This window comes from Oncorhynchus kisutch, linkage group LG18 (assembly GCF_002021735.2).
Source record: "Oncorhynchus kisutch isolate 150728-3 linkage group LG18, Okis_V2, whole genome shotgun sequence".
Classification (NCBI taxonomy): Eukaryota; Metazoa; Chordata; class Actinopteri; order Salmoniformes; family Salmonidae; genus Oncorhynchus; species Oncorhynchus kisutch.
The window spans coordinates 11,633,339-11,648,338 of NC_034191.2; the positions used below are offsets into that span (position 1 = coordinate 11,633,339).

A 15,000-nucleotide genomic window follows, 5' to 3' on the forward strand; every position below is an offset into this window, starting at 1 on the left:
CCTCTAGGTTACCTCTCTAACCTCTAGGTTACCTCTCTAACCTCTAGGTTACCTATCTCCCACTCTAACCTCTAGGTTACCTATCTCCCTCTCTAACCTCTAGGTTACCTATCTCTCTTTCTAACCTCTAGGTTACCTATCTCCCTCTCTAACCTCCAGGTTACCTCTCTAACCTCTAGGTTACCTATCTCCCTCTCTAACCTCTAGGTTACCTATCTCCCTCTCTAAACTCTAGGTTACCTCTCTAACCTCTAGGTTACCTATCTCCCACTCTAACCTCTAGGTTACCTATCTCTCTTTCTAACCTCTAGGTTACCTATCTCTCTTTCTAACCTCTAGGTTACCTATCTCCCTCTCTAACCTCTAGGTTACCTCTCTAACCTCTAGGTTACCTATCTCCCACTCTAACCTCTAGGTTACCTATCTCTCTTTGTAACCTCTAGGTTACCTATCTCTCTTTCTAACCTCTAGGTTACCTATCTCTCTTTCTAACCTCTAGGTTACCTATCTCTCTTTCTAACCTCTAGGTTACCTATCTCTCTTTCTAACCTCTAGGTTACCTATCTCCCTCTCTAACCTCTAGGTTACCTATCTCCCTCTCTAACCTCTAGGTTACCTCTCTAACCTCTAGGTTACCTATCTCCCACTCTAACCTCTAGGTTACCTATCTCTCTTTCTAACCTCTAGGTTACCTATCTCTCTTTCTAACCTCTAGGTTACCTATCTCCCACTCTAACCTCTAGGTTACCTCTCTAACCTCTAGGTTACCTATCTCCCACTCTAACCTCTAGGTTACCTATCTCCCACTCTAACCTCCAGGTTACCTCTCTAACCTCTAGGTTACCTCTCTAACCTCTAGGTTACCTATCTCCCACTCTAACCTCTAGATTACCTATCTCCCTCTCTAACATATAGGTTATATATTTCCCACTCTAACCTCTAGGTTACCACTCTAACCTCTAGGTTACCTATCTCCCTCTCTAACCTCTAGGTTATATATTATCTATCTCCCTCTCTAACCTCTAGGTTATATATTTCCCTCTCTAACCTCTAGGTTACCTATCTCCCTCTCTAACCTCTAGGTTACCTATCTCCCTCTCTAACCTCTAGGTTATATATTTCCCTCTCTAACCTCTAGGTGACATATCTCCCACTCTAACCTCTAGGTTAACTCTCTAACCTCTAGGTTATATATTTCCCTCTCTAACCTCTAGGTTAACTCTCTAACCTCTAGGTTACCTATCTCCCTCTCTAACCTCTAGGTTACCTATCTCTCTTTCTAACCTCTAGGTTACCTATCTCCCACTCTAACCTCTAGGTTACCTCTCTAACCTCTAGGTTACCTATCTCCCACTCTAACCTCTAGGTTACCTATCTCCCACTCTAACCTCCAGGTTACCTCTCTAACCTCTAGGTTACCTCTCTAACCTCTAGGTTACCTATCTCCCACTCTAACCTCTAGGTTACCTATCTCCCACTCTAACCTCTAGGTTACCTATCTCCCACTCTAACCTCCAGGTTACCTCTCTAACCTCTAGGTTACCTCTCTAACCTCTAGGTTACCTATCTCCCACTCTAACCTCTAGATTACCTATCTCCCTCTCTAACATATAGGTTATATATTTCCCACTCTAACCTCTAGGTTACCACTCTAACCTCTAGGTTACCTATCTCCCTCTCTAACCTCTAGGTTATATATTATCTATCTCCCTCTCTAACCTCTAGGTTATATATTTCCCTCTCTAACCTCTAGGTTACCTATCTCCCTCTCTAACCTCTAGGTTACCTATCTCCCTCTCTAACCTCTAGGTTATATATTTCCCTCTCTAACCTCTAGGTGACATATCTCCCACTCTAACCTCTAGGTTAACTCTCTAACCTCTAGGTTATATATTTCCCTCTCTAACCTCTAGGTTAACTCTCTAACCTCTAGGTTACCTATCTCCCTCTCTAACCTCTAGGTTACCTATCTCTCTTTCTAACCTCTAGGTTACCTATCTCCCACTCTAACCTCTAGGTTACCTCTCTAACCTCTAGGTTACCTATCTCCCACTCTAACCTCTAGGTTACCTATCTCCCACTCTAACCTCCAGGTTACCTCTCTAACCTCTAGGTTACCTCTCTAACCTCTAGGTTACCTATCTCCCACTCTAACCTCTAGGTTACCTATCTCCCACTCTAACCTCTAGGTTACCTATCTCCCACTCTAACCTCCAGGTTACCTCTCTAACCTCTAGGTTACCTCTCTAACCTCTAGGTTACCTATCTCCCACTCTAACCTCTAGATTACCTATCTCCCTCTCTAACATATAGGTTATATATTTCCCACTCTAACCTCTAGGTTACCACTCTAACCTCTAGGTTACCTATCTCCCTCTCTAACCTCTAGGTTATATATTATCTATCTCCCTCTCTAACCTCTAGGTTATATATTTCCCTCTCTAACCTCTAGGTTACCTATCTCCCTCTCTAACCTCTAGGTTACCTATCTCCCTCTCTAACCTCTAGGTTATATATTTCCCTCTCTAACCTCTAGGTGACATATCTCCCACTCTAACCTCTAGGTTAACTCTCTAACCTCTAGGTTATATATTTCCCTCTCTAACCTCTAGGTTAACTCTCTAACCTCTAGGTTACCTATCTCCCTCTCTAACCTCTAGGTTACCTATCTCTCTTTCTAACCTCTAGGTTACCTATCTCCCACTCTAACCTCTAGGTTACCTCTCTAACCTCTAGGTTACCTATCTCCCACTCTAACCTCTAGGTTACCTATCTCCCACTCTAACCTCCAGGTTACCTCTCTAACCTCTAGGTTACCTCTCTAACCTCTAGGTTACCTATCTCCCACTCTAACCTCTAGATTACCTATCTCCCTCTCTAACATATAGGTTATATATTTCCCACTCTAACCTCTAGGTTACCACTCTAACCTCTAGGTTACCTATCTCCCTCTCTAACCTCTAGGTTATATATTTCCCTCTCTAACCTCTAGATGATCTAACATCTCCTAATTGGGTCTGATGAACTGCAGTGCACTTACAGTCTGTAGAAATATGATGCTCACTTATCAGGAATGTACTGACTCTAATGATGAGTCATCAGGCAACCACTCAGTTCACCGATGGACCTGGCAACCCCTGACACGTAGAACAAAACCTTTTGTACACCTGAAGTGAAGTCGTAGAACAGGTGTGCAGGTACCTAACACAGAGTGAACTTACCAATAAAAAAAACGTATACTGCTTTATGATTGGTTATAAACCATGACCTGAGTCAGCATTTTCTGCAAGCACTGTGTGTGTGTGTGTGTGTGTGTGTGTGTGTGTGTGTGTGTGTGTGTGTGTGTGTGTGTGTGTGTGTGTGTGTGTGTGTGTGTGTGTGTGTGTGTGACTAACCGATCCTGTTGAAAGCATCTCGGAGCTCCTCCAGGTCCTCTCGTGATATCTGGGTCACCTTGTTCGCCATACTGGACAGTCTATCTAGATTACCTGATACACACACACATACAGTCAATTTATCATCACAATAAAGGGAAATATTTGTAATAGAAACGTGAGGTACAGATGCAGAACAAACTTGGCTTCTAAACTGACAAAGAGGCAACATGCTTCCATTGTGACCTCATGCTTCCATTGTGACCTCATGCTTCCATTGTGATCTCATACTTCCATTGTGACCTCATGCTTCCATTGTGATTTCATGCTTCCATTGTGACCTCATGCTTCCATTGTGACCTCATGCTTCCATTGACCTGCCAGTGTATTGAGCAATAATCTACCCATTCTAACAGTGATAAGTGTGCTACCACAGGCTGCAGAGAATACAGAGCTAACTAGAATAAGGAGAGAATGAAGATAAGACTATCTGCAATCTAGAATCTAATCTATATAATGAACCATACGATCTAAGCACCAGAAGGTAAGGGTCTATATGTTTAAGCTCTCAAAAACGACATGATACAGTTCTGTATGATGATATTAGTATTGAAAATAGTTGTGTGGTTATTGATTAACTAGAGGGAGAGATACGAGTACAATAAGGACATGTGTTGTGTCCTGGAACGGCCTCAATATACACTGAGTGTAGAAAACATTAGAAACATCAGCTCTTTCCATGACATAGACTGACCAGGTAAATCCAGGTGAAAGCTATGATCCCTTATTGATGTCACTTCAATCAGTGTAGAGATGAAGGGGAGGAGACAGGTTAAGGAAGGATTTTTAAGTCTTGAGACAATTGAGACATGGATTGTGTGTGTGCCATTCAGAGGGTGAATGGGCAAGACAAAACATTGTCTTTGAACAGGGTATGGTAGTAGGTGCCAGGCGCACCGGTTTGAGTGTGTCAAGAACTGCAACGCTGGTGGGATTTTCACGCTCAACAGTGTGTTTCAAGAATGGTCCACCACCCAGAGGACATCCTTCCAATTTGAAACAACAATGGGAAGCAATGGAGTCAACATGGGCCAGCATCCCTGTGGAACGCTTTTGACACCTTGTAGAGTCCATGGCCCGTCCAACTGAGGCTGTTCTGAGGGCTCACTCAGCGTAGACTCCATATATGGCCGTGACTTTGATCCCACAGCTCTGTACTGTTCCATTCAAGTTTAGTCAATTCAGGAAATGAATTTGATATCGGATGCACATTTTTGAATTTGAATTGACTGAATTGAAAATGAATGGACCCACACCCTGCTGCCTTGTGTAAATTTTACACACTCCTCACCCCTCCCCCACCACACACCCTGACAGCTCCCCTCGCTGACCCTCCACCCACTCTCCACACACCTGATCCCCGGGGGCTCACACCCCAGAACACACCTTCATAAAAGCCTGTGTCTGTTTGGTCCTGTTCTGGACGAGAGGGGCCAAGGTCTCTCTGCTCCCCGCGTTCAGTGACTCCTGGCTGAGTAGAGCGGGTCTGCCGACTGGCCTAACAGAGGCTAGGAGTTGTTCAGCTGCGCTGGGTAGAGAACAGGAGTTTTATTATTTTACAGCCATCTCCACATGAACATCAGCTGTGGAGATAACTGCGGTGTCGTGAGCTGATATGTTAATTATTATGTGGTGTCCTTCATAACTAAATGACATTATTAAAAGATATATACAGATGAATGATAGCAGTAGCCAGTTAGACATTTACTTAGCAAGAAATTGACTTCCTAAGTTTATATTTTTACCTTTATTTACCCAGGCAAGTCAGTTAAGAACAAATTCTTATTTTCAATGACGGCCTAGGAACAGTGGGTTAACTGCCTGTTCAGGGGCAGAACGACAGATTTGTACCTTGTCACCTCAGGGATTTGAACTTGCAACCTTCCAGTTTCTAGTCCAACGCTCTAACCACTAGGATACTCTGCAGCAAGTATATTACAGAACTTAAACACTACTGGCTGAGACAGGTTCTGCATGACAAATTCTGCTATATTTTTCATCCCGCCAGCTACTTAGAAGACTTTGGTGAGTCATTGCGGCCCTAGACTCAGTGGCGGTTCTAGACCATTTCAACTGGGGGGGGGGGGGGGGGCAAGCTGGAGCCAGTTGTACTGTTAGAGGGGCCAGTTACATTAGATGTTATTGTTGTCATCATTTTCTTCACTGCATTGCAGGCATTAGCAGGCAAAAGACCATGTTCATAATCATCATCGTTGTCACTGTCTAATAACGTATGTAAAAAAAGTACGATAGCAAAATGTTTTATCATTTGGTGCCAAGTAGTGATCAATCAGTCTTCCTCCTTTGATATACTGTAAGTGTCAGAAAGCACCACATAGGCTACTGTATTTGTGTAGTAAATAGTAGCCAAAACAGGAAACTGAAGACTTACCGTGAAGAGAGGATCAGACAGGGCTGGAGAAGCTTGGTAGAGGTTTAGAGGTGGTCAGGTGTCTTCTTGCTCGCTGTCTTGACCGAAGCAGTGGAGGACAAGAGACTTCGGCCCATTGAACTCTGGGATGGGCGTGGTCCTCCAGAGACTCCAGCCTGGGAGTTAGCAATTAACCCTTTAGCTGTGTCATCGGTTTCTTTCACCACACACTGGCATGCACGAACGCACACACACATTGTAAAGAGATGTAAGAGGGAGAGGTGTGTGTTGGCTACAGGTGTGTTGGGTTTCTAACAGCCATGTTTAATAAATGAGAACTCTAGCTGTACATACCCCTCCACGCTCTCTCTCTCTCACACACACACACACACACACACACACACACACACACACACACACACACACACACACACACACACACACACACACCTTCCTTTCTACTTTGCCAGACAATACAGTGAAACTTGATGCAAGGAGAAAACAGCACGTTATTACAAAAACTCACCGCTTTCCTGTAACAACCCACTGCTTTACTGTAACAACCCACTGCTTTACTGTAACAACCCACTACTTTACTGTAACAACCCACTGCTTTACTGTAACAACCCACTGCTTTACTGTAACACCCCACTGCTTTACTGTAACAACCCACTGCTTTACTGTAACACCCCACTGCTTTACAGTAACACCCCACTGCTTTACTGTAACAACCCACTGCTTTACTGTAACAACCCACTGTTTTACTGTACCACCCCATTGCTTTACTGTAACACCCCACTGCTTTACTGTAACACCCCACTGCTTTACTGTAACACCTCACTGCTTTACTGTAACAACCCACTGCTTTACTGTAACAACCCACTGCTTTAATGTAACACCTCACTGCTTTACTGTAACACCCCACAGCTTTACTGTAACAACCCACTGCTTTACTGTAACAACCCACTGCTTAACTGTAACAACCAACTGCTTTACTGTAACACCCCACTGCTTTACTGTAACAACCCACTGCTTTACTGTAACAACCCACTGCTTTACTGTAACAACCCGCTGCTTAACTGTAACAACCAACTGCTTTACTGTAACACCCTACTGCTTTACTGTAACAACCCACTGCTTTACTGTAACACCCCACTGCTTTACTGTAACAACCCACTGCTTTACTGTAACAACCCACTGCTTAACTGTAACAACCAACTGTTTTACTGTAATAACCCACTGCTTTACTGTAACAGCCCACTGCTTTACTGTAACAACCCACTACTTTACTGTAACAACCCACTGCTTTACTGTAACAACCCACTGCTTTACTGTAACACCCCCACTGCTTTACTGTAACGCCCACTGCTTTACTGTAACACCCCACTGCTTTACTGTAACACCCCACTGCTTTACTGTAACAACCCACTGCTTTACTGTAACACCTCACTGCTTTACTGTAACAACCCACTACTTTACTGTAACAACCCACTGCTTTACTGTAACACCTCACTGCTTTACTGTAACAACCCACTGCTTTACTGTAACACCCCATTGCTTTACTGTAACACCCCACTGCTTTACTGTAACACCCCACTGCTTTACTGTAACAACCCACTGCTTTAATGTAACACCTCACTGCTTTACTGTAACACCCCACTGCTTTACTGTAACAACCCACTGCTTTACTGTAACAACCCACTGCTTAACTGTAACAACCAACTGCTTTACCGTAACACCCCACTGCTTTACTGTAACAACCCACTGCTTTACTGTAACAACCCACTGCTTTACTGTAACAACCCACTGCTTAACTGTAACAACCAACTGCTTTACTGTAACACCCTACTGCTTTACTGTAACAACCCACTGCTTTACTGTAATAACCCACTGCTTTACTGTAACACCCCACTGCTTTACTGTAACAACCCACTACTTTGCTGTAACAACCCACTGCTTTACTGTAACAACCCACTGCTTTACTGTAACACCCCACTGCTTTACTGTAACAACCCACTGCTTTACTGTAACACCCCACTGCTTTACAGTAACACCCCACTGCTTTACTGTAATAACCCACTGCTTTACTGTAACAACCCACTGCTTTACTGTAATAACCCACTGCTTTACTGTAACAACCCACTGCTTTACTGTAACACCCCACTGCTTTACTGTAACAACCCACTGATTTACTGTACCAACCCACTGCTTTACTGTAACAACCAACTGCTTTACTGTAACAACCCACTGCTTTACTGTAACAACCAACTGCTTTACTGTAACAATCCACTGCTTTACTGTAACAACCCACTGCTTTACTGTAACACCCCACTGCTTTACTGTAACAACCCACTGCTTTACTGTAACAATCCACTGCTTTACTGCTATGGTTACTGAGAATCCAAATACTCCTTATGACTGGCAAAGTTGCCCAAACCTTTATTTGGCTTTGGTCACCCAGGAACTCAGTCCTCCAGTACTGCAGTAAAGAGCTTACTGTCTGTCACTCACCAGCCTGCTGAAAGGTTTAGGACCCGGCCTGCAGAGTACCCGGGATCCGGCTTGCAGGATAACAGGGATCCAGCCTCACCCTCTCCTCTCTTCAGAAACACACAAGTCCCACTCTCTCCCTGAACCAAATAACACACGTCTCTATACGTTGTCTCGACACACACCGACCTCAGTAGTCTGTCTACCTCTAAAACAGACCTTCAGGACTCCATCTCTTCCTCAGCTCTGCTCTCCGACACCTGATCAGCCCAGCCTCACACCGGGCCTCTCTGGTTACACACACACGCACGAACACACACAGAGCTATCAAGACATAAATGTCCCCCAACTACAGATAAATGTCCCCCAACTACAGCTATAGGGGTATTGTACAGCTTACATCTTTCAATGTGAAACCATCTAACAATCAGTGCTTTATATTAGTCCCATAATTACACTGTAATCCAGCTGTTAAAGACCTGAGAGATGAAACACTATGACTGAGAAAGAGAGAGAGCATGGGAGAGAAGGGAGAGAGAAAGGGGAGGGAGTGAGAAAGAGAGCGTGGGAGAGAAGGGAGAGAGAAAGGAGGAGGAGCGGAGAGAGAGAAAGGAGGAGCGGAGAGAGAGAAAGGAGGAGGAGCGGAGAGAGAGAAAGGAGGAGGAGCGAAGAGAGAGAAAGGGGAGGGAGTGAGAAAGAGAGCGTGGGAGAGAAGGGAGAGAGAAAGGAGGAGCAGAGAGAGAGAAAGGGGAGGGAGTGAGAAAGAGAGTGTGGGAGAGAAGGGAGAGAGAAAGGAGGAGGAGCGGAGAGAGAGAAAGGGGAGGGAGTGAGAAAGAGAGCGTGGGAGAGAAGGGAGAGAGAAAGGAGGAGGAGCGGAGAGAGAGACACGGGAGGGAGGGAGTGAGAAAGAGAGGGTGGGGTAAAGAGAGAGAGAGGGTGGGGTAAAGGGGTGGGGGAAAGAGAGAGAGAGGGTGGGGTAAAGAGAGAGAGAGCGAGAGGGAGATACGCCGGTGAAAATCTACAGTGGAAAGCAGTGAACGCAGAATGCCCTCCACTGGTACAGCCAGAGTACTTCACCCTATAATGTTCTACACACAGTACTTCACCCTATAATGTTCTACACAGACACAGTACTTCACCCTATGTTCTACAGACACAGCACTTCACCCTATAATGTTCTACACAGACACAGTACTTCACCCTATAATGTTCTACACAGACACAGTACTTCACCAGTGGAAATCTACAGTGGAAAGCAGTGAACGCAGAATGCCCTCCACTGGTACAGCCAGAGTACTTCACCCTATAATGTTCTACACAGACACAGTACTTCACCTATAATGTTCTACAGACACAGTACTTCACCCTATAATGTTCTACACAGACACAGTACTTCACCCTATACTGTTCTACACAGACACAGTACTTCACCCTATAATGTTCTACACAGACACAGTACTTCACCTATAATGTTCTACAGACACAGTACTTCACCCTATAATGTTCTACACAGACACAGTACTTCACCCTATAATGTTCTACACAGACACAGTACTTCACCCTATAATGTTCTACACAGACACAGTACTTCACCCTATAATGTTCTACACACAGTACTTCACCCTATAATGTTCTACACAGACACAGTACTTCACCCTATGTTCTACAGACACAGCACTTCACCCTATAATGTTCTACACAGACACAGTACTTCACCCTATAATGTTCTACACAGACACAGTACTTCACCCTATAATGTTCTACAGACACAGTACTTCACCCTATAATGTTCTACACAGACACAGTACTTCACCCTATAATGTTCTACACAGACACAGTACTTCACCCTATAATGTTCTACACAGACACAGTACTTCACCCTATAATGTTCTACACAGACACAGTACTTCACCCTATAATGTTCTACACAGACACACGCAAACAAGCATTAGTTCAAGTCTATCTTTAATCATTTACATAGACTGTTTGAAAATACATGGCTTCCTGTAAAAAAAACAGTTTGGTTTCATTAATTAAAAATGAACAACAGAAGGGGATACTTATTAAAATCATCAACATCATCAGACTCAACCAATCAACCTCTCTGACTGGAATGTCTGTGAAATGGAATGGAACTAGTCTAGCACGGTGGAATGCTTTTTGATTGGCCAATCATTGGAGCAAATCCTAACTTCCACTTAAATCCCGTTTTCACGTAGTCATACGTTGATGTCAATGGGAGACTAAGTGACAATTCAACTTAATGAGGTGAAAGTGAGGATTCACCCCATAGAGCCTAGATGTTGTGTTCATTAAGGCACACCGTAATGGAAGCTTTCTATCAGAATGTTAGTCACAAAACACCAAATGAAAAGTATTCATACACATTAAAAAACAGTTGTCTAAATATCCAGATTTTTTACCCCTCAACGTTTGCCAAAGTACATAATATACAAAACGACTTTGAAATGTTTTATTTGGTTTTGCTGCCAAAATATTTGAATTGAATACAGAGATAGTTCCATACAGCAATTCTTTTTAAGGTGCAATCTGTAGTTTTATTTGAAGGTGTACTGCAACACTGATACTGGAGGCTTGAAATGAACCATTTGTTTGTGGGACAAAAAATGTTACAGATTGCGCCTTTAAGTTTCTTAGTCAGAGTAAAGAGAGAGAAAGAACAGGTAGCAGGAAGAGACAAACAGAACAAGAAAACCTCACAACATCTGAATGAAAAAGAGGGTGAGGAAAATGGAGAGCGGGTGAGGGACAGATGAGGAGTAGGGATGAGGGACAGACAGGGAGGGGGTAAGAGACATAGGAAGACTGGTGTGTAATATGGAGTGAGGAGTGAGGGACAGATGAGGAGGGGGGGTGAGGGACAGACAGGGAGGGGGTAAGAGACATAGGAAGACTGGTGTGTAATATGGAGTGAGGAGTGAGGGACAGATGAGGAGTGGGGATGAGGGACAGACAGGGAGGGGGTAAGAGACATAGGAAGACTGGTGTGTAATATGGAGTGAGGAGTGAGGGACAGATGAGGAGGGGGGGTGAGGGACAGACAGGGAGGGGGTAAGAGACATAGGAAGACTGGTGTGTGATATGGAGTGAGGGGTGAGGGACAGATGAGGAGGGGGGTGAGGGACAGATGAGGGGGGGTGTGAGGGACAGACAGACAGGGGGTAAAAGACATAGGAAGACTGGTGTGTGATATGGAGTGAGGGGTGAAGGACAGAGGGGAAGGGGAGTCAAACAGAGCAGGAAGCCGACTTGTGTGACTTGTAGGTGTACGAGCCAGGGTGCTAGCAGGCTGGTGTTTAGCATCAAGGAGGAGATGCTGTCAGTTACAGAGAGGCACTGACGAGTTGGCACAGTAGGGCTGGAAGTTAGCTGGTAAGGCTAGTAGTTAGCGCTCAGGCTAACATAGAGACATAGGAATCCAGTGTATCTGTGGCTAACCAGGGTTAGCGGTTACTCTTCATGGCCTCCTTGGCTGCCAGGATGAGAGGGGTGAGGCTGGAGAGAGGCTTGGCCAGCTTTAGGAATGGATGCTACAGGGAAGACAAGAGATCAACCAATGAAACAAACTCTTCTCATCATGGTGTGTGTGTATGTGTGTGTTTGTTTGTGCGTGTGTGTACCTGCAGTAGTTCTTTCCCCCCTCCTCTCTTCTCTACATCCATCTCCAGACAGCGGGACAGGAAGGACCTGAACACTGGAGATAACTTCTCTGGAGACTGGAGCTCTGGAGTCCCATTGGTGGCTATCAGGTAGAGGGCCTGTAGGAGACACAGACACACACTGAACATTACTGGCCACCAAGTGCAATGCCTGGACACACACACAAGCATGGAACCCCCCCCCCCCCCCCATACACACACACAAATCCATCCTCACCCTGAGTGGGTTCTCGTTGAGGTAAGGGGGTTCTCCCTCCACCATCTCTATAGCCATGATGCCCAGGGACCAGATGTCCACCTTGGGTCCGTAGGCCTTCCTGGTCACCACCTCAGGAGCCATCCAGTAGGGAGTCCCCACCATGGTGCTTCTTTTACTCTGCTCTGGAGTGATCTGGGCACAGAACCCAAAGTCAGCTGGAGAGGGAGGGGAGAGAACAGACATGTTAGAGGGAAGGTCAACCCAGCAGCATAATGACAGGGGACAATGCAGTAAGATCCAAGTTAGTGTGACTGTCAAGTTAATATGAAACATTCACCTAGTCACATTCAGCTAGACAGAGGAGAGAAAACAGGTAAGTTAGTGTGATTGTCAAGCCAATACAATGATAGGACACAAAACAATAGGACACTTAGGATTGGCAAGGCATATTATCTAGGAACAGAACCTAGAACCAGCTACAGAGGAGAGGGGAGAGATGAAGGGAGAGAGGAAGAGGAGGCAGACAGAAAGTGTGTGTATAACGTGTACACTGGGAGGTGGGAAGCAAGTACAGGGAGTGAATCATTTAATGAATAAATAGAACGTAATACAATACAAGAAACAGAAAAGGCTCACAGACATGAAACCAGAACAGAGTCAATAACGCCTGAGGAAGGACCCAAAGGGAGTGATATACAGTTGAAGTAGGAAGTTTACATACACCTTAGCCAAACACATTTAAACTCAGTTTTTCACCATTCCTGACATTTAATCCTAGTAAAAATTACTTAGGATCACCACTTTATTTTAAGAATGTGAAATGTCAGAATAATAGGAGAGAGAATGATTTATTTCAGCTTTTATTTCTTTCATCACATTCCCAGTGGGTTTACATACACTCAATTAGTATTTGGTAGCATTGCCTTTAAATTGTTTAACTTGGGTCAAACATTTCGGGTAGCCTTCCACAAGCTTCCCACAATAAGTTGGGGGAATTTTGTCCTATTCCTCCTGACAGTGCTGGTGTAACTGAGTCAGGTTTGTAGGCCTCCTTGCTCGCACACGCTTTTTCAGTTCTGCCCACAATTGGTCTATGGGATTGAGGTCAGGGCTTTGTGATGGTCACTCCAATACCTTGACTTTGTTGCCCTTAAGTCATTTTGCAACAACTTTGGAAGTATGCTTGGGGTCATTGTCCATTTGGAAGACCCATTTGCGACCAAGCTTTAACTTCCTGACTGATCTTGAGATGTTGTTTCAATATATCCACCTAATTTTCCTTCCTCATGATGCCATTATTTTGTGAAGTGCACCAGTCCCTCCTGCAGCAAAGCACCCCCACAACATGATGCTGCCACCCCCGTGCCTCACGGTTGGGATGGTGTTCTTCGGCTTGCAATCCTCCCCCCTTTTCCTCCAAACATAACAAGGGTCATTATGGCCAAACAGTTCTATTTTTCTTTCATGAGTCCAGAGGATATTTCTCCAAAAAGTACCATCTTTGTCCCCATGTGCAGTTGCAAACTGTACTCTGGCTTTTTTTATGGCGGTTTTGGAGCAGTGGCTTCTTCCTTGCTGAGCGGCTTTTCAGGTTATGTCGATGTCGGACTCGTTTTACTGTGGATATAGATACTTTTGTACCTGTTTCCTCCAGCATCTTCACAAGGTCCTTTGCTGTTGTTCTGGGATTGATTTGCACTTTTCACACCAAAGTACGTTCATCTCTAGGAGACAGAATGCGTCTCCTTCCTGAGCGGTATGACGGCTGCGTGGTCCCATGGTGTTTGTACTTGCGTACTATTGTTTGTACAGATGAATGTGGTACCCTCATGCGTTTAGAAATTGTTCTCAAGGATGAACCAGACTTGTGAACGTCTACAATATATTTTCTGAGGTCTTGGCTGATTTCTTTTGATTTTCCCATGATGTCAAGCAAAGATGCACTGAGTTTGAAGGTAGGCCTTGAAATACATCCACAGGTACACCTCCAATTGACTCAAATGATGTCAATTAGCCGATCAGAAGCTTCTAAAGCCATGACATAATATTCTGGAATTTTCCAAGCTGTTTAAAGGCACAGTCAACTTCGTGTATGTAAACTTCTGACCCACTGGAATTGTAATACAGTGAATTATAAGTTAAATAATCAGTCTGTAAACAATTGTTAGAAAAATGTGTCTTGTGTCATGCACAAAGTAGATGTCCGAACCGACTTGTCAAAACTATAGATTGTTAACAAGAAATTTGTGGAGTGGTTGAAAAACTAGTTTTAATGACCCCAACCTAAGTGTATGTAAACTTCCGACTTCAACTGTATATAGGGAAGGTAATCAGGGAAGTGATGGAGTCCATGTGAGTCTGATGAGGCGCTGGTGTGCGTAACGATGGTGACAGGTGTCCGTAATAATGAGCAGCCTGGTGACCTAGAGCGCCGGAGAGGGAGTATACGTGACAGTGTGTGTGTGTGTGTTCTTACTGAGCTTGACAGATCCGTCCATGCCCAGCAGCACGTTGTCACTCTTGATGTCTCTGTGGATCACCTGGTTGGCATGGAGAAACTCCAGAGCCTGCAGACACTACAGGACACACACGGGACACACCGTCACACACACCTCCCTGTGCTCTGTGACTGAGTGTGTGTGAGTATACCTTTCGGCAGACAGCAGCAGTGTGTGTGTGTGTGTACCTCTCTGCACACGGCAGCGATCTGAGCCTCGTCCATGCATGTTTCCGTGACAACGTCCGTGAGCGAACCTCCAGCCAGATACTCCATCACCACAAACAACTCCTCACCTACCAGGAAACTACACACACACACACACACAC

The 15,000-nt window shown here is 44.7% G+C and overlaps 2 protein-coding genes and 1 long non-coding RNA gene across 9 annotated transcripts in view; all 3 read right to left on the bottom strand.

The window, feature by feature from the left end:
- Window positions 1-5,976, bottom strand: part of LOC109884500 (plastin-1-like) — a 13,197-nt gene extending 7,221 nt beyond the window's left edge. Inside the window, exons 1-3 of one of the 4 annotated variants that reach the window (XM_031796793.1) lie at window positions 5,827-5,976; window positions 4,821-4,957; window positions 3,396-3,488 (exon numbers count right to left, since the gene is read on the bottom strand). In XM_031796793.1, the coding sequence (XP_031652653.1) occupies window positions 3,396-3,465 (70 nt within the window). In that variant the 5' untranslated portion in view covers window positions 3,466-3,488; window positions 4,821-4,957; window positions 5,827-5,976. Of the gene's footprint in view, window positions 1-3,395; window positions 3,489-4,820; window positions 4,963-5,826 lie in introns of all 4 variants that reach the window. The other 3 variants (XM_031796792.1, XM_031796790.1, XM_031796791.1) reach the window with 3 other exon arrangements.
- LOC116354822 (uncharacterized) lies at window positions 697-2,895 on the bottom strand. Of its 4 annotated transcripts, none has more exons than XR_004204049.1 (4): window positions 2,731-2,895; window positions 2,032-2,279; window positions 1,333-1,580; window positions 697-881 (listed from the first exon to the last, which is right to left on the bottom strand). It is a non-coding gene; the product is annotated as an uncharacterized LOC116354822 (long non-coding RNA). The 4 variants fall into 4 exon arrangements; XR_004204051.1 differs by having other exon boundaries at window positions 1,333-1,543; window positions 2,023-2,279; XR_004204050.1 differs by having other exon boundaries at window positions 1,333-1,532; window positions 2,012-2,279.
- Window positions 5,977-10,243: 4,267 nt separating the features above from the next.
- Window positions 10,244-15,000, bottom strand: part of LOC109884501 (serine/threonine-protein kinase PAK 2) — a 13,987-nt gene continuing 9,230 nt past the window's right edge. Inside the window, exons 11-15 of the mRNA XM_031795524.1 lie at window positions 14,861-14,978; window positions 14,651-14,750; window positions 12,193-12,389; window positions 11,937-12,074; window positions 10,244-11,846 (exon numbers count right to left, since the gene is read on the bottom strand). Of these exons, the coding sequence (XP_031651384.1) occupies window positions 11,760-11,846; window positions 11,937-12,074; window positions 12,193-12,389; window positions 14,651-14,750; window positions 14,861-14,978 (640 nt within the window). The 3' untranslated portion in view covers window positions 10,244-11,759. The remainder of the gene's footprint in view (window positions 11,847-11,936; window positions 12,075-12,192; window positions 12,390-14,650; window positions 14,751-14,860; window positions 14,979-15,000) is intronic.